Source organism: Quercus robur, chromosome 10 (genome assembly GCF_932294415.1).
Source record: "Quercus robur chromosome 10, dhQueRobu3.1, whole genome shotgun sequence".
In the NCBI taxonomy this organism is placed as follows: Eukaryota; Viridiplantae; Streptophyta; class Magnoliopsida; order Fagales; family Fagaceae; genus Quercus; species Quercus robur.
In genome coordinates, this window is record NC_065543.1 from 19,791,646 (window position 1) to 19,814,447 (window position 22,802).

The following is a 22,802-nucleotide window of genomic DNA, read 5'->3' on the forward strand; positions in this document are numbered from 1 at the left end:
TATTCGCTTGTAAGGTTTCCACCTGTTCGGAGATTTGAGTTTAACCGAGAATCAGGTTTCTGTCCTTAGGGATTTGTTTGTAAGGTTTCCACCTACTCGGCGATTTTGATCGAGCCGAAGGTCAGGTTTCTGTCCTTAGAGATTTATTTGTAAGGTTTCCACCTGCTCGGCGATTTTGATCGGGCCGAGGGTCAGGTTTCTGTCCTTAGAGATTTATTTGTAAGGTTTCCACCTGCTCGGCGATTTTGATCGAGCCGAGGGTCAGGTTTCTGTCCTTAGAGATTTATTTGTAAGGTTTCCACCTGCTCGGCGATTTTGATCGAGCCGAGGGTCAGGTTTCTGTCCTTAGAGATTTGTTTGTAAGGTTTCCACCTGCTCGGCGATTTTGATCGAGCCGAGAGTCAGGTTTCTGTCCTTAGAGATTTGTTTGCAATTCTCTGGGTGTGCGGTTACGAAATCAAAAACAGCATATATATATATATATATATATAAAAAAAAAAAAAAAAAAAAAAAAAAAAAAAAAAAGTTCATCATGCTCTTAATTTCAATGAAATACAAGTTCTGGCTTACACGGATGATCATGCATACAATTTCTTCAAGTTGTTGGCGTTCCATGGTCGGGGGAGCGGCCTCTCGTCAAGGTCCTCCAAGTAGTAGGCCCCTGCACCCGCAATGGCTGTGACTCTGTATGGCCCCTCCCAGGTTTGAGCAAGCTTCCCTGCAGCCACGTCCCGCATGTTCCCCACTACCCTTCTTAAGACTAGTTCCCCGGTACTGAATTCCCTCCCCCTCACATTTCGGTTGTATCTTTGGGCCAACTTCTGCTGATACTCGGCGAGCCGTACGGTCGCGGCCTCCCTGCATTCTTCTAGCCAATCCAAATGCTCCATCATCAGGTCGGCGTTCTGGACAGGGTCAAACCCGGCGACCCTTGCACTGCATAAGCTCACCTCGGTTGGTATCACTGCTTCTGCTCCGTATGTCAGAGAAAACGGGGTTTCCCCCGTGGATCTCCTAGGGGTCGTGCGGTAAGCCCACAATACACTGGGTAGCTCCTCCGCCCATCTTCCTTTCGCCCCATCCAACCTTCTGTTAAGCCCGTTCAAAATAGTCTTGTTTACTGCTTCAGCTTGGCCGTTGCTTTGTGGGTATGCCGGGGTTGAATACTTGTTCCTGATGCCGAGCTTGCTGCAGAAGGTCCGAAAAGCGTTGCTGTCGAACTGTAGCCCATTTTCTGTTACAAGCGAATTCGGCACCCCAAACCTTGTAACTATGTTTTTCCATACAAACCTCTTCACGTCCGTATCCCGGATATTAGCCAAGGCTTCGGCTTCAGCCCACTTCGTAAAGTAATCTACAGCTACCAATACAAAACGGCGGTTCCCCGTTGCTCGGGGGAATGGCTCGAGGATGTCAAGCCCCCATTGTGCGAACGGCCACGGGCTGCTGACAGGGTTTAGGTGTCCTGCAGGCTGATGGATCATTGGGGCGTGCTTTTGACACTGTTCGCAGCTACGAGCGTATTCAGCGGCATCCTTCTGCATCTATGGCCACCAAAACGCCTGTGTCATCGCTCTGTGCGCTAAAGATCGTCCCCCAGCATGCCCGCCACACACTCCCTCATGTAGCTCGGTCAGAAGCTCTTTGACTTTTTCGGGATGTAGGCACAAGAGGTAAGGGCCTGCGAAGGATCTTCGGTACAACTTTCGATCCGCAGAGAGCCAGTATCGGGGAGCCATCCGGTGAATCTTGTTGGCCTCGGCCTCATCCTCTAGAACTTTATCTTCGGCAAGGAAGTCTATGATCGGGTTCATCCAACACGGACCAGCCACTGCTACCTGCGCAACTTCTACTCCGGCCTGGTCGGGAACACTCTTCACATAGATGCTTGGCTCCCTTATAAGTTCTATCGTGATAAGCCGCGGCGTGTCCTCAGTGGCCGATGTGGCTAACGTGGCAAGAGAGTCAGCGTGCTTGTTTTGTGACCGAGCCACCTGGGATATCTTTACCGTTCCAAACTGACCGATAATCTGCTTTGCCGTACTTAGGTAAGCTTTCATTCGGGGGTCCCGAGCCTCGAAGTCCCCCGTGATCTGATAAACGACCAGCCGAGAGTCCGAGTAAATCTCAACATCCTTCGCGCCCAGATGCAATACGGCCCTCAATCCGGCCAGTAGGGCCTCATACTCGGCTTCATTGTTCGAGGCTTTAAACCCCAATCTGAAGGAGTGTTCCAGTCGTATACCCTCAGGGGTGATTATGACAACGCCAGCCCCGGCCCCCATAGCATTTGATGCGCCGTCCACAAATACCCTCCACGGGCGAATCTCCGCACTACAGATTACCTTGCCTTCGTTCTTGGGTGTGAATTCTGCGATGAAATTAGCGAGAACCTGTCCTTTCACCGAGCTTCTAGGTCGGTATCTTATGTCAAACGATCCCAACCGAGTCCCCCATTTGGCAATCCAACCTGTGAAGTCCGATCTCTTTAACAGTGACTGCAAAGGATACTCGGTGAGGACGAACACCGTGTGTGCCTGGAAGTAATGTGGCAACTTCCTCGTGGCGTGCACCAGGGCTAAAACTAACTTCTCAAGGGGCAGGTACCTTGTCTCGGCGTCTACTAAGGTTTTGCTCACGTAATACACTGGCATTTGTACTCCCCGGTCCCTTAATAACACAGCACTTACGGCATGTTCGGTGACTGCAAGGTACATAAACAGATCCTCCCCGGGCTCCGAGGCCGTCAACCTCGGCGCCTCTGCCAAGTATTCCTTTAGCTCTCGAAAAGCCTCATCACAGCTCTCGTCCCATCGAAACCCCTTCCACTTTTTCAGAAGTTGATAAAACGGCCGGCAGCGATCGGCAAACTTGGAGATAAATCGGTTCAGGGCGGCTAACATTCCAGTGAGCACTTGCACCTCTTTAGGATTGCTTGGTGGTTTGAGGCGGTTCACGGCCTTTATTTGGTCGGGGTTAGCTTCTATTCCCCGAGTAGAGATCAGATATCCCAAGAACTTACCAGCCCCCACTCCGAAAGTGCACTTCTCGGCATTCAGGCGCAATTTGTGCCGTCGTAGTATCTCGAATACTCCCCGGAGGTCTTCGGTGTGCTGTGACTCGATTCTGCTTTTTACCACCATGTCGTTGATATAAACTTCAACCGTGCATCCAATCTTTTCTCGGAACATTCTCGTCATCATTCGCTGATACGTGGCCCCGGCGTTCTTCAATCCAAACGGCATGACCTCGTAGTGATAGTTTGCGTTCGGGGAGATAAATGCTGTCTTTTCTCAGTCTTCGGGCGCCAAGGCAATCTGGTGGTAGCCCTGGAAGGCATCTAGGAAGCTCATCCTCGGATGCCCGTATGTTGCATCTACTAACTGATCAATCTTGGACATCGGGAATGGGTCTTTGGGACATGCCTTGTTCAAGTCTGTGAAGTCCACACAAACTCTCCATTTGCCGTTCTTCTTCTTCACCACGACAGTGTTTGCCAACCACTTCGGGAAGAATATCTCCTTTATGACTCCGGCCTCCTTCAGCCGCTGTGCCTCCAGGTTTACTGCATCGACGTGTTCTTTTGACGCTCTTCTTGGTTTCTGCTTCTTCGGGGGGAATAATGGATCCACATTGAGTCTGTGGACAATGAATTCGGGATCTACGCCGGGCACTTCATACGGGTTCCATGCGAAGACATCTATGTTCTGCAACAGGAGCAACAACATCTCTACCCTTTCCCGATCATTCATGCTTGTACCTATCTGGAAATATCTGTCACTATCTGGAAGAATTCTTACCTTCAGCACCTCCTCAGCAACGTCCGCCCCAGTTTCCCGGGGTTTCTGTAATTACTATGCAGCCTCTTTCTCAGCGTGCTCAACTTGACCGAGCTGTTCCTTTTCCCACCTGACCGCGGCTACAAGGCGTTGCTTCGCCACCTGTTGGTTCCCCCTTACCTCTGCAACTCCATACTCAGTAGGAAATTTTACTTTCACGTGAAGGGTGGACGGAACAGCCCCCATGGCTTGAATCCACGGCCTTCCCAGGATTGCGGTGTAAGGTGCGAATGATCGGACTACTATGAATGTAACTATAACTCCCTTGCCTTCCATGTCCACTGGGAGAGAGATTTGCCCCTCGGGAATCACAACTCTCCCGTCAAACGAGACCAATGGCGTGTCATACTTCGCCAAATCCTGGGTCTTTAACCCGAGCCCTTCGAAGAGGTTCGGGTACATGACGTCAGCCCCGCTACCTTGATCAATCATCACCCTCTTCACCAAGAATCCGCCTATCCGGGCTGTCACCACCAAAGCATCGTCGTGAGGTTGGATCGTCCCTTCCAAATCATCTTCTCCGAACGAGATGGCCAGCCGTCCAACTTTCTTTTTCTTCTTGGATGATTCTCCCTCCGCGCAAGCCACTGTCATTACCCTTTTTGCCTCTGCTGCTCTTCTTGGTGCGGCATGGATGACGTCGATTACCCCCAGGGGTGGTAGAAGGGGGTTCCTTTTCTGTTGGGCGCCCTGCCCGGATTCTCGGTCAATGGAATCTACTACAAACTCTTTCAGGTGCCCTGCCTTCACTAGCTGTCCGAGATGATCTTTTAATACCCTACACTGCTCGGTGGTGTGCCCCTTGTCTCTGTGATAGGTGCAGTATAGGTTTTGGTTCCTCCGAGATGGGTCGCCCCCCATTTTGTTCGGCCATCTGAAGAATGGCTCGTTCCTGATCCGTTCCAAGATTTTGTGCACGGGCTCTTTAAACACCACATTAACCCCTTCGATTTGCACCCCTGGTTCCTGCATTCTGAAGTCTCTTTTCGGCTTTGGCGGCAAAATGCTTTGCCAAGATCTCCCCGCAAAAAGAGCTTTCCCCCTACTTTGCAGCCGGTCATCCTCCAGGCGTTTGTACTCCTCTATGCGTCTCATCAGTTACCTCATGTCCTCCGGGGGTCTTCTCGTCAGCTACTCCCGCAATTCAGAATCTTCGGGGAGCCCCATCCTGAAGGTGCTTGCCGCAATTTTCTCGTTTCCTCCACCAATCTCGTTGTAGAGTTCCCAGTATCGGCTGGCATAACTCCGAAGGGTTTCCCCGACCCTCATTTTCATGGAAAGTAATGCGTCGACCGGCTGTTGCACTCGGCTGCATGTCACGAACCTGCTGCTGAATTCCTGAATCAGCTCGGTGAAGCTGTGTATAGTACCTTTCCGCAACCCATTGAACCATCTCAGTGCGGTAGAGCCGAGACTAGAGAGGAATACTTTACACATCAATGCATCGTTGTGCGCATGCAAAGACATCATGTGGATGTAATGGCTGACATGTTCCACAGGGTCCGTCCTCCCCTCATACGAATTGAATGGCGGTCGCGTGAATCTGCTCGGCAGCGGGGCCCGTTCAATTTCATCGAAGAATGGAGACCGGGCTGCCATCCGCAAGGCTCGGCTCATGGCATCCACGGCAGCATTGTGGTGCAGTCGTTCCTCCGGCGATTCTGATCCTTGGTCATCGTAACCATGCGACCGTGAGCGGTTTCGTTGATGACGTAGTCCCCGTGGTTGCCGGTGTGACTCTTGGGAACGCGATCGGTCTCGGGATCGTTGCGTACCAGATCGGCTGGAGCCCTCGCCCTGATTTCTCCTTTGCTGGGGGTTGCGATTCCTTTCATGTCGCCGATCCTTCGCTTCCAGCTCTAAATCCATTACCAGTCTGCGCAACCGCTCCAGCTCTCGGTCTCTATCATCATGCTGCCGATGCGCCGAGACGCCAGAAATAGTCCGGTGTGTCTGAGCCGACCCTTCTCCCAATCCGGACCTTTCCTCCCCCCTTGGTTGTTCCCTATCTTCCCGCCGTTTCTGCCTTCTCTCCCTCCACGTTGACCCCCGAGAAGATCCTATGGAGCCGCTCGGTGCACGCTCTCCTGAACGCTCCTCAGACATTCCTTTCGTTTGAGTCTCAGTCGAGCCACGGCTTCGTAGGAGGGCCCCACGGTGGGCGCCAATTGTAGGAACCAAGTACAAGACTTCTGGGCCTTAGATCACTTGGGCTCACAATTTATTTGTAGTGGGCTTAAGGATTTCCTACAATGGGTCGTTCTCAGCAGAGAGACTCAAAGCAACACTCAGTTGATACTCTTTCCTTGACTGTTTTCTCTCAATTTTTCTGAACCCTTTCTTCTCCCAACTTTCTTCTATTTATAGCCAAGGTTAGTGGGGAGATTATGATTACAGCCACCGTTAGTGCTACTGAAGGTCCAATATTATCTGATTAAAGTGGATGTTTAGGTGAGAGGGCGGTGCAGCATTTATGATCTTGGAACTTGGCTCCATCTTGACCGATTATGTTCGACAACTCAGTTCCCTATGAATATCACATTTTCCCGAGAACAGTTCATACATTTGACCGAGAACGTTTGACCGATCACCTCTTGGAATTCAATACTCTACGCTTGTTTGTACATTAAGGAAGCTCCAAGAAGGGCACAGGATAACTGGACCTTTCTGCTGGGCCTGTGCCCAAGGCCGGTATGGGACTCGGCCCAGGGCCTGTATGGGCCTAGGATCTCGATGTCGTACAAATATGATTTTTCAAATTTGTGCTAAATGATGCATATGCATCATCGAGTATGTGTGCGCATGGTTCGACCATGCATACTCAGTTGAGTATGCGTACGCACCCCAAGCCCAAATTATGGCAAAATTTTGTTTTTATTTATTTAATCATTTTTCACATGTTCTTTGATTTTATTTGACTCTGTTTAGGTTAATTTAGTGTGTTTAATTATTTTCCATGTTTGTTTGAGTCTTTTTGCCATGTTTGGTTTATTTGAAATTTTTTCCTTGTGTGTTTTATTTAATTGTTATATTTTCCTTTTTTAATATATTTGTTTGACTGTGTTTTATTTGTTTCTTTTTTTATATTGTGATCTTTAACATGTTGTGTGTGTTATTTTATTTAAGTGCATGATGTATTTTAGGTTAAGGATTAGGGCATTTTTAATAACTTATTTATTTAAATATGGTCTAGTAACACATAATGGAGGCCGGCCCACAAGCCAGCCGATCTTAGATGCCCGACACCTTCCTAAGCCGTACCCAAGCTCTGAACTCATAATCTAGTATGTAGACCTATGTATGTAAGTGAGTGGCCCAAAAGGCTCAATATGGTTTTTAAACCTAACCTAGGTGGTGACTCCATTTTTCACCCTCTGCCACGATCCACTCCCAAAGGCCTAGGCATACTCCCTTGTGCCCACACTAAGGAATGACTATTACTTGTAAAAAAAAACACTGTCAAACAATTAAATGGTTAATTCTAAGGAATACGCTTTGTTTGTTTCGATGGAAAACCTTGTGTAAAGATAGTTTTCCGTGTTTTCCAGTGTTTGGTAGCATAAAAAAAGATGAGTAAAGAGAAAACTATCTTTGGTCAACATAAAAAGTATGGCTTATTTTTAGACATTGTTTTCCATTAAATTTTTTTGGAAAACAACTTTATCTCACAGCAAGCTAAATAAAGGAAGTTAGAAAATTGTTTTTTAACTTATTTAAAATTGTTACCAAACATTGGAAAATGAGATAGTTTTATAAAAAATAATTTTTGAAAAATGATTCATTTTCTAGAAAACATCATTGCTGAAACAAACAGAGCGTAACTATTACATTACAAAGTCTATTACAGTGTACTGAACATATCTGTTATTAACTTATTTGGAACTCTAAAAACATTTTGCTTATTTTTATTTTTTTTATTTTTTATTTTTTTGAGAATGACATTTTCCTTTATTTATGTTTTGGTAATTTGATACTTGGGTGCCAACTAATGAATTTTTGTTTTAAAAAAATATCTTTAGTTAATAGAGATGTAATCATATATATATATATATATATATATATATATTGAGAAGCAAGAGATGTAATCATATAAAGTACAAAAATGACACTATATTGATTTTTATAGATAATTCTAATTATTATTTAATATACATAATTTTTATCAATTTTCTTTTACATTTAAAAAAAAAATGAAAAGTAGGATCTTATTATGCCCATCCATTATACAATATAATCCATAAAGTCATTTCACAAATCTTACATAAGTTCTTGATTTTAACAAGCTTTCTTTTAATCATATATATGACCTACTTACGTGTGACTTGTTTAAAAGGTAACGAGATTAACACGGATCTCTAGTTTAAAGAAAGAAATTCTTCTATTGTGGATGAGAGGAAAACTTTAGTTAAGCGAGGCACTGGGGCTCAAGCACAAGGTACGGGCTTGAGCTCAAAGAATTAAGCACAGTATTCGAAGATTGTTATCCACATTATGGGGTCACCGATTACAAGCCCAAAGTCTTGATTATAACAGAAAATTGCACCCCCTCATAATAGGTCCATCATGATTCACGACTATGATGATAAGGTGGTTGAAATAAATAAACATTCAATGTATAAAAAGACCTAACCTAAGCATTGGAGTGACTAGGCTGCTACCACTGTAAACTTTCTTTGTTCTTAAAGGTTTCCAATTGGCTGGTCAACCACCTAACAACTAATTCATTACCAATAATCTTTTTTTTTTCTTTTATCATTTTTTTTAAATGAAAAATAAAATTATCCTATATTTGATCTGTCATATGATTCAATTTGTTAGAAGCCTTTCCACCAATTTTACTCATGATCCTGATTAGCAAGTTTGCCTTTTAATCATATTACCTACTTCAAATGTGGCTTATTTAGAATACTCATGACTTAATGTGTCATGTGACTAAGCTTCAAAAAAAAAAAAAAAAAAAAGTATGTGACAAAAACATATGATTATATTATGAATGGTCACATGATAAGTTAACTCATGATTTAATAAGATATGTTACATTATGAACAGTCATATAATGAGTCGACTTATAAAGTAATAAGTTGTGCAATTATAATGCATTTGATTTTATTATTAAGAAAAAAAAAAAAAAAAAAAAAAAAAACCTAGATTTCATTACTTAGAGGCCCTAAATTAGGTTAACAATGTGATTCGAAAAAAAAAAATCACAATTAAATTAAACATGTAGTTGCACTGATAAAACATAAATGTTATTATATTTTTAAAGAATAATTAAATTAAATGCAAGTATGTATTTTTTATTATTATAAATATTGTTGAATTTTAACTTACTTATGAGGTCTATTTTATGATTATTGTTCATTATAATCGGATCAATATACCAAATTTTGGAGAGTTTTACACTAATGAATTGTCTGGAAACGAGTTGAATTTCACCGGTTCAAAGAAGATCCTTTTTTCTGGAAACGTTTCTATTACCAACACCATGCCGTCTTAGAAGTCAAAAGAAGGAAAGACAAAAATAAAAAATAAAAATAATTTAGCCACCACCATTCGGTCCATTCCGAACTGAATAGGAAATAGTTTCCAAATTACCACGCATCCATCACCAAATGATACCTCTGCTACATTTTCTACAAAAATTTTCACAAATTGAGAATTGCTGAGGTAGAAAATGACACTAATAAGGAAAAAACAAATATGAAGTGGTGAATAATTATTAGTAAATGAAAAAATAATTTTTTTTTTAATGTGAAAAAGTGATTTAATAGTAGATTTAGACGAAAATCAATAAAAAATTAATCACATCAACCGTTTATAAAAATATTAAATTAATAAAAAATTAACCATATTAATCGTTTATAAAAATGTTGACATAGCAATCTATAATTAGTAATTAAAAATAGTGTATAACTTAGCATTACAAAAAATTAAAAAATAAAAAATAAAAAGAGCATTGCAGCAGACATGTTTGAACATTGACTTTAGTTGTTCATTGATGAGTCTCCAAGAAGCCAAACCGAAACCGGTATTCCGTGAAAACCCACGCTTCTTCTTCTTCTTCTTCTTCTACACATACCACCCACCAAACACCAACCAATAATACCCATGATCATTCCTTCTTTCCATGTCGCAATCATCATATATATATATTCGTATTTTTAACCTGTTCATATTCAAACAGAGGTGTGGACTTTCAAACACACACTTTCCTCCATCATCAAATTCCACCACCACCATCAACACCAACGCCTCTCCTTTTGTTTGGTGATCTTTGAGAGAAATGGGAGCTTTTTGTTCAAGGAGTTCAAAACATGACCATGATCATAACAATAAATATGCTAAAACAAAAACTGGTTCAACAGCAACGGTGAAGAAGAACAATAGTAATAATTTGACTAAGCCGCAGGTACAAGACTCGAAGCAGGAGGTACAACAGCCGATTGTTGCGCATTATGAGACAGATGGTACAGGTACAGGTGGTGCTGCAGCAACAGAAGATGATTTCTATGATGGGATTCCTCGCTACAACGCCGCCTCTCTCAAGTCAAGATCAATACGCTCTAAGCAAGCTGCTGTTGCTAAGGTACTTCTTCTATTTTCTTTCTTGTTGCTATTTGTTGAATTCAACAATATGCCATCTGGGTTTTTCTGTATGTTAGATTTTTATTACCATTATGAAATAATATGGGAAACACCAATAGAAATTTATAGTGTTAGAAGGGTCGCTTCCAAGTAGCTTAACTGGTAAAGTCATTTGCCGTAGAGTCTCACTTGCACAAAAAAACGCAATCATCATAAACTAGATGCCATATTTTCAAAAAAACAAAAGATTTGTCAATGAACTATAGCGCTCAATTGGCGCCTATAAGTTTAAGGCCTATTGGGTGCGTGTGTAACTTATTAATAATAAAAGAAATTATTGAGTTGGAAGGAAAAAATAAGAAAAAGAAAAAAGTCTTACGTTTTTGGGGTTTAAGTGTGTCCTTTTTACAATGTCTATCATTCAATCATGCTTGTCGAAAAATTGTTGCTGCTTACATGCATCTGGTATGCATATTGCATTGCGGATGGTACTTTTCCCCAAACCAATTTGAGTGAAAGTTCCTCAAACCAATTGTGTAGCAACTTGAAAGACTATCCACTGTACTTTTAGTCATGTTACTTGTTTAAATAATTATGTGATTTAGTACACGTGAATTATCCTATAAGCCGCCACATAATAGGTTGGAGGAATCTCCTCTAACTTGGTTTAGAGGAAAACTTTGTTCATTGCAAACATACAACCTGCTGGTTGTTGGCTTGTTGCTGTCTGCTGCTTTTGACTTCCTTTGCTATTAGAGCATACTTCAGAACTTAAAATAATAATAATAATAATAATAATCATAATAATAATGTATACATTTTGATTCCATTTCTAATAACTTTCATAGTAAAAGAGCCTATAGTAAGTGCTGTAATATTTCAGGTCTCGGAGGTGAGTTCACGTTTAGGCAGGGCTGGAACTCTTGGCCTTGGGAAGGCAGCAGAGGTCTTGGACACACTTGGGAGTAGCATGGCAAATTTGAATTCTGGAAGTGGTTTTGTTTCTGTAGTAGCAACTAAAGGAAATGAAATTGGAATTTTATCGTTTGAGGTTGCAAATACTATTATGAAAGGACATAATCTTATGAAATCCCTATCAAAAAGAAGTATTAGGCAATTGAAAGAAGTGGTGCTTCCTTCGGATGGTGTGCAAAATTTAGTATCGGAAGATATGGATGAACTCCTACAGATTGTTGCAGCTGACAAGAGGTGGATACTGGATGAAGTGTCTAATGCTTATGATAGCCTTCCATTCTGTGGTTGATGTTGCTTTTAGTAGTTTCATTTTTCCATTTCTTTGTTTTCTTAAACTTTTATCTTAGAGAAATTATATTACGTTTACAGGGATGAGTTGAAAGTATTTTCAGGGGAGGTGGTTCGCTTTGGAAATCGTTGCAAAGATGCTCAGTGGCATGAGCTGGACCGTTATTTTGAGAAGTATCATAAATTTCACTCACTTATTTGGTTTGGCTATGAAGTTCACTGTATATATCAGATTGAAGCACTGGTCTTACTTGGTGACTTTCTGTTTTTTCCAGAATCAGCAGAAAGCTTACCCCTCAAAAGCAACTGAGGGACGAGGCAGAATCAGTGATGCAGCAACTGATGACATTGGTTCAGTCTACAGCTGTGAGTATCATCCTTTGTTTTACGAGGGAGAAAGCATTTTTGTTTGTTCAGAATGGATAATTGGCCTTTTTTGAATTAGAAAAAATATTAAAGAAATTGGATGAATAAATTTTGGTTTCACATATCGTTTGAATGATTTTGGAAAGCTAATCAGTGGCATAGAAAATTGGTTCATCTGTTGTAAATAGGTATTCTTAATTTGCAAGTATATGTGAAATGCAGTAACAGTTACAACGTTTTTGACAATCTTTTTTATTTATTTTATATAAATTATATATTTTTCATTATTGGATTCAATAATTCTAGATCATAATTTGATCCTCAAGGAAGACAAGCAATGGCTATTGAACTGGCTACACTTGAGTTCTAGCATCTTAGATTCAAGTCTGATGATTTGGTGGATGATGGGTGGTTTGACAGGCCAGTTAAGGAGGAGGTAATTTTGACACAGAAATGAATAAGGAATTTAGGATAGAATTCAAGGTCCAGATAGATTTCTCTATTGGCTTCTGGCATGGTTTATGGTGTGGGAAGGCTCCTTTACAACTGTTTTTCCTTGAACCATGTGGCAATGGACAATGAAGCTATTGTTGGAGACCATATGCATTGCGTTGATGGAAGCCTTTGCTTTAGGCCTAGCCTCTCAAGTTGTGAGAGTATTTTTATTTATTAGGTTATATGTCCTTTGTCAGGGGTTTAATCCCTTTGTCCACTTTAGGGTGTGGTAGGGATTAGGGACCTCTAAAGCATGTTTTGGGCTGCATTGTATATCCTTTTTTTTTTTGGGTAGTAAAATTCTTAACCAACACCCCCCCCCCCCCCCCCCCCCCCAACCTCCCAAAAAAAAAAAAAAAAAAAAACTTTGTCCGTGGATGTTATTTAACAAAGGAAGTTAAAAAACCAACTGCCTCTTAGGTGGATTGGACCGATTGGTACCTTCCAAGCACTTCTGTGCTTGGGGTACAAGGAGTGGAGGGGTTCAGGTTGTAGCATTAGGATTCCTAACCAATATAAAAAAAACGAAAGAAGTTAAAATCTGTAAACATATGTGAGAAGAGTTACATTCTCTCTTCCTGCCTTGAGTAGGGTTTTTTTACTTAAATATACTTTGATTTTCGCAGCTGCAATTGAAGGCCATAATGTAGGATCTTTGTGATTTTATTTGAGTCTCCAGATTATAAGAAATGTTGTGTGCTTAGTGCCAAATTATTATTAGTTAAAATATTAAAGGAGAAAACTCTTATGTTTCTTTTGGTCTCAGGAATTATACCATGAAATGCATGGTTTGGATCGATTTGAGCAAGATTATCAGCGTAAGCGTCAAGAGGAGGATAAGTCACTTGCCAATCAGAGAGGTGATTAAATTTCCAAGATTTTTTTTAATAAAAAAAGCTTAAAATGCAGCATCTTATTTCGTGCAGAGACATATAATTTTTGTGAATGTTACTGTTAAGAGTAGTAAATGCTGGGTTTCTAGGAAATGAAAATTTTCTTGAAATATTTTAGACTAAAATAGAAAAGTTTATTAGTATTTTTACATTGACTGCCTTATGGAAAAAAACTAAAATTTCATTTTTTGGTGGTAAGAATTGGAAAAGAAACTTGCATTTGAATTGTAAATGTGCTTTAAAGAGACGAGAAAAGATGTACAGTAAGATTGCCTTTTGTCATTTTGACGCACTGTGCCTGTAGGGAGGGGGAAAAAAACATAAATGCAACAATTATAAACACCAAGCAAGTGAAATTTGAAAGCTATAATAATCAGCCAGAAACAAACATTTAGCCAAATGGTAATTAAAGCTTAATGCAATAATTTGGAATGGAAAAAATCACCCTTACTAATTACCACTAGTACTGTGGACAGTTTTTTGTAAACGGTAATGATACAGTATTTTGCATGGTATGGCCCTAATGTAGTACACAAAGGATTTCTGCTTTTATCAAATAATAGTAAGTGTAGGAAAAAAGAAAGAAAAAAAGTTTGTTCTTTTGCGCTGCTTCTTTTAGTAAAAGTTTTCAATGACTTGGAAAAGCAAGGTGTATAGTAGATTGGGTCCATTAGGCACCTAGCGTGAATGGAACTTGCAATGAAAATGTCAATGTGTCCTAAAGAGATGGAGAATGATGTAAGGTAGGATTTTATTATTTGAAAAAGATTCGTTCCACTAAAAAAATGTTTTATTGCAAATGAGGATTCTTTACCATGTTGTTGGTCAGTTTGGTTTTTCTTTAGTTGACTTGTGCATAAATTTGGGTGGATACTCTATAATGAGTTGCCATGTTATTTGTTAAAATTATTGTTGGGGTTAATAGTGAGCTAGAAGAAAGAAAGAGAAAGCAAAAGCACATAAAAATTATTGTGGTTTGGTTTGATGGCCTATGTCCACAACGAAATGCCCTCAACATCTACATATTTGCTATTGTGAATTATTGTGTTGCAATGAACCCATTGGGTTTATATAAAGAGACTAACCTTAGGAAATGGTGCAAGTTATAACGTGCAGTACAAATACAGCGGTACATGTTATATAGGTACATTGAACCCTGATATCTCTAACATTATTATCGACAACACCTATTGTTGGGACTGAACTATTTTGGATTGTTATTATATGATAACTACTGTTTTGCACTTCATAATATTTGTGGTTTAAAAGGGTAAAATGTACTAAGACCTCCTGTGCATGCTTGAAGGCTTTTATAGTCTAATAGTTAAGTTTAAAGGGACCAAGCATCAAAAATTAAAAATCTTTTTGAGACATGTCGTTTAAGAAAATTTCCAACTCCAACTCCCCCTTCCCACTCTAATGCATCCCCTTTTTTGTCAGTCTTTTTTTAGTTTAATCTTATTTCGTTTAGTAGTTCCAGATCAGCTTCCCTCTCCCTCTTCTTTATCTTCTTCAATTTTCACTTTATTTTCTATATTCTTTTTTTAATCTACTGGGGTTCTTTAGAAGACAAAATCAACCACCTAAATTTAAAGGAAATAATTTGTTTTGTACGTGAACTCATATATGGCTAACGTCAAATAAACTTATTCTTAGTTCTAGGTTATGAGCAATTTACCTAGGATTTTAAACATAATAAAAAACTATTTTAACTTTTTTTCAGCCATTGTTAACTGCTTGTTTTATTCTTTTATCTTTTTCATGTTTCATTCGTTTTCAACACAAGATACATTTCCATTGCCAGTAGTATTTTTTTATGGAAAGTTGTATTAGAGAGTCTGGAGTATGATTTCAATCTGTTGAGTGCGCAGGTTCATGTGCATCTGTGTAGATGAGTTATAATTCATTATGTAGTAAGTTGGTTAAGTTATTAATTTACTAAATAGCAATCAGTTTTTAGAATCTTTCTTTATCATGTAGGTGACAATGTTGCGATCATAAGGGGAGAAATGAAAAGCCAAAAAAAGCAAGTAAAAGTTTTAAAGAAAAAGTCCCTCTGGTCCAGAAGTATGGAAGAGGTAACTTTGTATTACTAGCTTAAATAGCTTTTCTGGAGACAATGTTAACTGAATGTGTATGCCAAAATACTATTTTTATTGTCATGAACAATTCCTTTATTGGGTTATTTCGCCATTATATATCTGTTGGTGTTGCTAAGATACTCTTTGTAAGGGAATGTTTGCATTATTTGCATTTTAGACCAATTCCCATTCTTGACTTGCTTTTTTCACACTTTAAAAGAGGTCACAGTTGTCATTTTCAACAACTATTATCTCCTTCCCTGTCCAAACCTGCTCTGTATCTCTAAATCTCAGCTCCAGCAACCCATTCATAATTGAAGACAATGTGCCATGAGTAATATGCAAGGAGCACCAAAGTCATTTAAGATTTTTTTTTTTTTTTTTTTTGAATTTAGTTTTTAATGTTGAGGGTTTTACGGGATTTAATTAGGTACTTTCCATATTGTTGTAATCCATGAACCCTATTAAACTAGTGCTCTTGTAATTGTTAAAGGCAATAGAATTTGATTAAGAAATTGATGACTTGAGAATATGTGCTCCTCTTTTGTTTGGTGATGATGCCTAAGGTTTCCAGGCAGATTCTAGGTGGGGAAGTCTAGGGTTTGTCCTGTTTATCTCTTTCGTTCCTCGCTTATCTCTAATTTTCCTATATTTTTCTGAATCAATTTTAACTCAAATGGCCATTCCTCCTTCCTTAAAAATGGTTGGAGGGTGAGTTCATGGGTTCAAATCCCATTGGGCGTGTGTGTAACATACCAATTAAAAAAAAAAAAAAAAAAAAAAAAAATTGAAGAAGAAATTGTGCAGAGGTCTCTCTAAAATACCCTTTCTCAGACCACAAAATCCATAGAAGATAAAAAGATCTAAATGCGTATGGTTTGAGCAGTGGTAACTGAAAGAGAGGAGTTAATTATGAAAGCAGAAATGTCCCTAAGATTCCACAATGTTTTAGAGATGTGCAGCATGAGACAATAGCTTGTAACAACTATTGCTATGACTGAGAGGAAATGCCAGAGCAATGAGTAGACAAAACAGTTAAACAGAGGAGTGTGTCAGAGAAAATGATGTCGGGTGATGGCACTTAGAGAGTATTTATACTTGGGCAAACTAGTAGGAGGGAGAGAACAAGGAGCTGAGTTTCTTACAAGGACAGAGTCCACATGCAGAGGAGTCTGGTTGTGGAATGCCAGGGGTGGTGTCACACCCCACAGCAATCATACAGGCCTGGTGCATTACATACGGGAAGGATCCATTAAAGAAGACAGAATAAACACACACTTTTTTTTTTTTTTGGGGGGGGGGAGGGTGGTGGGGAGGGGAGAAGGGAAGGAAGATTGTGAGGAAAGTGAAATGAATTTAAAGACAGGACAGATTTAGAGCCAAGATAGTAACTTTTGCCTAATGAAACCTAATAGAGAGTATTTAACAACATATTATATGTATGTATCTTTGCATGTTTTGTTGGTTGGTTGTAACCCTTTTTTTTTCCGTAGTGCTTTTGATTTTTTTACCTCTCATGATTCAATGGCTTTTTTTTTTCTTGTTAAAAAAAAAAAAAAATAGAAGAAGAAATAATTAGATAAAGCCGAAGAATTTGATTGAAAGGTACAATACTTTGGATTGCAGGTGATGGAGAAGCTTGTAGACATTGTCCAATTTTTACATTTTGAAATACATAATGCCTTTGGCAGTTCTGGTATGTATGCATTAATATCTTTAAATTATGTTTAAGCTTGCCTCACCTATTGTTTCATTTTAATCTCCTTTACCCTATGTTTGGATGGAGGAAGAGGGAGGGAGAGTAGAGGAGAGTAGGGGGAGTGGAAGGTGGCTGAAATTTCCCTCCCTCCCTCTCCCTCCGTCCAAACATACCCTTAGGTAATATGTTGTCCAAACCTCTGATACGTTTTCTGGAAAGTTGAGTTCTGCAAGCTTGAATTGGCAAAGAGAAAGAAAAACTGCAAATATCTTGCACAGATCCAATTACTATGAAGTTCCCTGAAAGCTGATTCAAAATTCAGAAATTTTATGAAAACGCCTCAATTTTTGTGCCATAGTTATCACCAAAGTATTCTAGCACAGAACTCATATGATTTCTTATTGTTAATAATCAATTAAGCAATTAATATTTAGCAGTTAAAAGTTAGAATAGAAGTATTAATCATGATTCTATGTTCCACATTTTGCAGAAGGTTGTGAGCCGGCAGATGAATCTCCGAGCAGTCATCGAAGACTGGGACCTTCTGGCCTTTCATTGCATTATGCAAATATAGTGATCCAAATTGATACTCTTGTGAGTTGCCTGTTTCACATTTGGTAGTTTATTCCACCTTTTCTATTTCGAGATTTCCTGAAAACATGATTAGTTTTGAGTTTATAAAGATGAGGTTAACTGTAGTAACTGATAATTTCTGATATCTGATGGGATATCTTACTAATGAAGGAAATGTTTTAAGTAATTTATAATGAATATTTAGGTACTGTTTTCAAGAAATTGAGAGATTGGATGAAGGGAAATTGTGAATTTTGATAGATGAAAATTTCTAATAAATTTATAAGTAGATCTGGGTACTGTTTCCCAGAAATTGAGAAATAATTTCATAAGATGGAGAAAAAATGTGAATTGTGATAAAAGAATAAGTACATTTGCACTGTTAGGGTGTATGAATCTATCATGAGATGGGTGGAAAAAAAGATCTTCCGAATCGAATCTAAGAATTTTGAGTGCATGCTTGAGGAAGGTGGTTCGTGTTTATCTTGAGAATAATTGAAAAAGGAAGGGTTTTTATGTGATTGGTTGTGCTGGGAAAGATGGAGCTAAGTGGCTTCTGTTCACAGCAGATCGTTTTTTATTGCACAAAACTTAGGTACAATTCATTAGATGTTGTACCTTTGATTTCCCAATTAAATGCAACAATGCGACCGTGTTGGTCAATGTAGCCACCTCACCCCACCCCACGATGGGTTTTTGTTAAGTAAGCTTAGCCCCATGGGAGGGGGAAGGGGTGATTTAAACTAGTGACCTGCTTCATAAGATACAGTCCCTAACCAATTGTGCTACCTCTTGGGATACCATTGAAGAATTATTGGGGGCTAATCATGACATAATAAACAGAGCAGTAGACATTGAGCGGCTAATGGGTTTTCAGGTGAGACGTGGTGACAAAGTATGGGGAATCTCTTATACCTTCTTTGCAGATGCTACATCATCTCTTTTTTGGAGCTGAGATTAACCATATAAGAGTTCTTTGTTGTATTCTACTCCTACTATGCTTTAAGCAACCATTGGCTAGAAGATGAACTTGGGGAAGAGTAAACGGATTCTACTAGGAGATGTAAGAGGGGCAGAGGAAAAGGCCTGCTGGTTTGGTTGTAAGGTATTTATTGACATATGTCTCCTTTAGGCTTATGGCTTGTGTCTTCTTTCAGGGCTAGATCTGTGTGGGATGCATTACTAGAAAACTCTAAGGAGGGTAGCAAAATCAACAAAAAGTCATGTCTCCAAGTGGGAGAATCACCCTAATTACAAGTTCTCTCTCGAATATGCGTACTAACTTTATGTCTCCTTTCACTATGCCAGTATTTTTGGATAATCTGAATAATGAAGGATTTTCTTTGGGGAAGAATTGGAGATGGCTACAAATGAGGCATTGAGAGCTTCTACAGTTGGTCTTTCCATGGAAAACTATTTGGCTGGCAAGGCTCCTCCAAAAGTTATCTTCTTTTCTTGGGCTGCAGCTTGTAGGAAAATTCTTATGGTTGATAGTTTGAGAAATAGATGGAAGATTATTGAAAATTGGTCCTATATTCCTAAGAAAAATGGTGAATTGGTGGATCATCGCTTTCGCTAGTGCTCCATCCCAAGGGACTTATGTTTGTTGGTATTTTTGTTGTCTGTCATTAGATGGGCTATGCTGGGCACAGTGATTGAACCTTTTCATTGTTGGAGTCCGTGTTTTGGGGGATGTTGGAGGTAAAGAGTTTGAATTTAGTACCTTTGTGTCTAATATGGACGATTTGGATGTAAAGGAATAAGAGGACTTTTGCAGATATTGAACTGCCTCTCGATAGGATTAAGCATTTGTTTTTGAGAACTTTATTCCAGTGGATGTATACTGAAGGTGGTGTGCCTTCTTCTTTTCTGATATTTCAAGATTCTTCATCTGTAAATTTATAATCTTTGGGGTACATTTTGTTTTTGGAACTAAGCAATCTCCATGGGACTCTAGTAGACTATGTGTGTACTTACGCTCTCTGGTTATCTAAAAAATTGAATCACTTATTCCACATCCACCCCCCCCCCCCTCCCAAAACACACACACACACACACACACACACACACACACGCATAAGCAAAGGTAGATTAAGTTAATGGAAGTGTGTGATAGGTAGCGAAATTCTACGAGGTGAATCAAGAAACCTTCTATCATTTCAAAGGACAGATTACTTTTTTACAGAAAACTCATCTTGCATATGCGATTATCCCTTGTCTGCATCATTAGGCCTGTCAACCAACAAATTATTGTTGCATCAAATGGGTTTATTTACTTGACTAATAAAGGGCAGGGTTGGACCTCTAGCCAAACTGCCTTGTCCAAACTGAGTCCAATGGCATCTGATTTTATTTAGTGTTTTCTCTTGTAATTTGTTAATCTGTCTCTATGCCACTAAACTTCTAATGTTATAAAGATTTTCATATAGTCAGATTTGATGGATTCAGGTACTCCGGTCAAGTTCTGTAGCTCAAAATACAAAGGATGCATTATACCAGAGCTTGCCACCTAGTATAAAATCCGCTCTACGCTCCAAATTACAATCTTTTCATGTTAAAGAAGAGGTATAATCTTATTTGGTGGTATTTTGTTTTACCTTGACAAGATATTGAAGTCTCTTTTGAGTAGGTAACTCATCTCCACGAATATGTAGTTCCCCCCCCCCCCCCCCCCCCCCCTCCATGCTACACCTACTGAGAAATGAACTGTAGACCATTTCAATGCCAAGGAGGGGGGGAAATATATATATATATATATATATATAAACTCTTACTTTCACATTACATTGCATAGAACAGTTCTTTAAAGCTTGAACTGAATTTCTCTATTAAACTTTCTTATGATTTTTTCCTGCAGCTCACTGTCACAGACATCAAAGCTGAAATGGAGAAGACTTTGCAGTGGCTTGTTCCAATTGCCACAAACACAGCCAAGTAAGATGGCCAGCTTTTCTGCCAACGCCTCCCATTAGTGACAATTTTCATAGCCTTAGTTTAATAGCTTCTCTTTTTGTCTAATGATATCAGAGCCCATCATGGTTTTGGTTGGGTTGGCGAGTGGGCAGGCACTGGGTAAGTAACAATCATAACCTTCTTTTCCCCTTTCCTTAATAAGTTGTTACTGTTTCCTTTTTATTATGGATAATATTCATAATTTTCTTTAATTTAGTTTCATAAGATATGATTTTGCACTCATACAGTTCTGAGGTAAACCGGAAGTCTGTGGTGCAGACTGATTTGATTCGAATTGAGACATTCCACCATGCAGATAAGGAAAAAACTGAAGCCTATGTACTTGACTTATTATTATGGCTTCACCATTTGATCAGCCGAAGTAAGGCTGTTACAAATGGTGGTGGCATGAGACCACCCATCAAGTCCCCAAACAGTAAATCCCAACCAACGACAACCGAGCAGCCCAAGCAAATGCCAACAAATGGCCAGTCACCTATGCTAACAACTGAAGAACAGGAGATGTTGCAGTGTGTTAATAAGAAAAGACTGACCCCAGGGACCAGTAAGAGTCAGGACTTCAATCATGGGAAGACCAAGTTAAAAAAGCAAAGCAGTTTGAGCAAGAGTTGTAACACCTCCCCAACAAGGGGAAGCAAGGAATTGTTGCCTCTTAAGAGGATTTCTTCTGGGCTTCCTCTCATTGTTCTTGGTGTTGAAAAGGAGCAGGCATTGGATGTCATCGACGCATTGGATGTCATCGACAGAGTGGCTGTGCTTAGATAATTTACCAAGAATAAATCACCTTAAAGTTGAATGGAGTAGAGTCATATATGGATTAAACAATCAGTCTGCTCATGTAAATGCATTGTATTATGCAGTTTACATGATATTTTTGAGTATATGTATAAATTTCTTAGCATGATTTTAGGTCCTCAAACCTCAGTGTGTCTTGGGTAAAATTGACCTCTTCTTCTATAGGGATTTTTTAATTTTTATTTGTAAGTTTGTTATTCTTTTATTTTATTTGGAATATCGTTGGGTTTCCATGATGAATATCCAAAAAAAAAAATCTCATGGATCATGATAAAAGCAAACCACTGAAGAAAAGGCATTAAGTACTGATTGTTTTCTTGGTCCTTGAAATAATATCCAGCAAGAAAACATGGGAGAGATAATATATACTAGGGATGTCAATTCGGGTTAGCATGTCAGGTTCATGTCGTGTCGAGGTAGTAGTATTCGACTAAATGGCTCAACCCGAACCCGACCCATTTAATAATCGTGTCATGATCCTTCAATCCTAACTTGACATGTTAATAAGACAGGTTGACCTAACCCAACCCACTTGACATGTTTAATAAACGGGTCGAACTTTTTATATATGCCTCATAGAATTTTAGGATGCATTTTTCTTTTCCCTCCATTCCAGAGCAGGATTAACCCAGCCGTGGATTAGCCTTTGATTTATTTATTGCAGAATAGATGCTCAACTCATGGATTTGGCCATTAAATTTAATAATAATAAAAAAAATCAAAATAAAACTCTAAACTCTACATACTCATTTTGAGCTTTGTATTTAAACGGACACCTTTTTTTTTCTTTTTTTTCTTTTTTGTATTTTCAACCGAGACAATTAAAATTCAAATTTCCCTCTATATTGTTGTAATTTAATAGAATTAAAAAAAAAAAAAAAAAAAAAAAAAAAAAAAAAAAGAAGGCTCTGCATCCTTTCTTTATTCTTATCATATGGTAGTAATTTATTTATTTTTAATTGGTAAAAAGTGGAAGTTATTGTATAGTAGGACTTTACTCTTTTTTGGTAATACATAATTTACATTGATGGACCTGGCTGGACGATTTAAATCACTCGAATTCGGAAAAGGGAAAAGTGCAACTCATGCATGCTTATCTTTGTCAATAACTGAGGGCATCTAAGGGCCTACCTTCTCTTTCTAGCAAATACGACTCATCTTGATGTGGCACCTGTTGGAATGTATTGTGTATATTTGTCTACAGATATGGACACAAGTTGTTTCTCAATATATATATATA

The 22,802-nt window shown here is 39.2% G+C and overlaps 1 protein-coding gene across 1 annotated transcript; it reads left to right on the forward strand.

The window, feature by feature from the left end:
* Positions 1 to 9,821: 9,821 nt before the first annotated feature.
* Positions 9,822 to 21,744, forward strand: LOC126701758 (protein PSK SIMULATOR 1-like). The gene is made up of 12 exons (XM_050400108.1): positions 9,822 to 10,425; positions 11,308 to 11,633; positions 11,769 to 11,861; positions 11,963 to 12,053; positions 13,315 to 13,408; positions 15,422 to 15,519; positions 17,149 to 17,218; positions 17,712 to 17,815; positions 20,243 to 20,359; positions 20,652 to 20,728; positions 20,822 to 20,866; positions 20,995 to 21,744. The coding sequence occupies exons 1-12, from the start codon at positions 10,123 to 10,125 to the stop codon at positions 21,530 to 21,532; spliced, it is 1,956 nt and encodes a 651-aa protein (XP_050256065.1). The 5' UTR covers positions 9,822 to 10,122; the 3' UTR covers positions 21,533 to 21,744.
* The last annotated feature ends 1,058 nt before the right edge of the window (positions 21,745 to 22,802 follow it).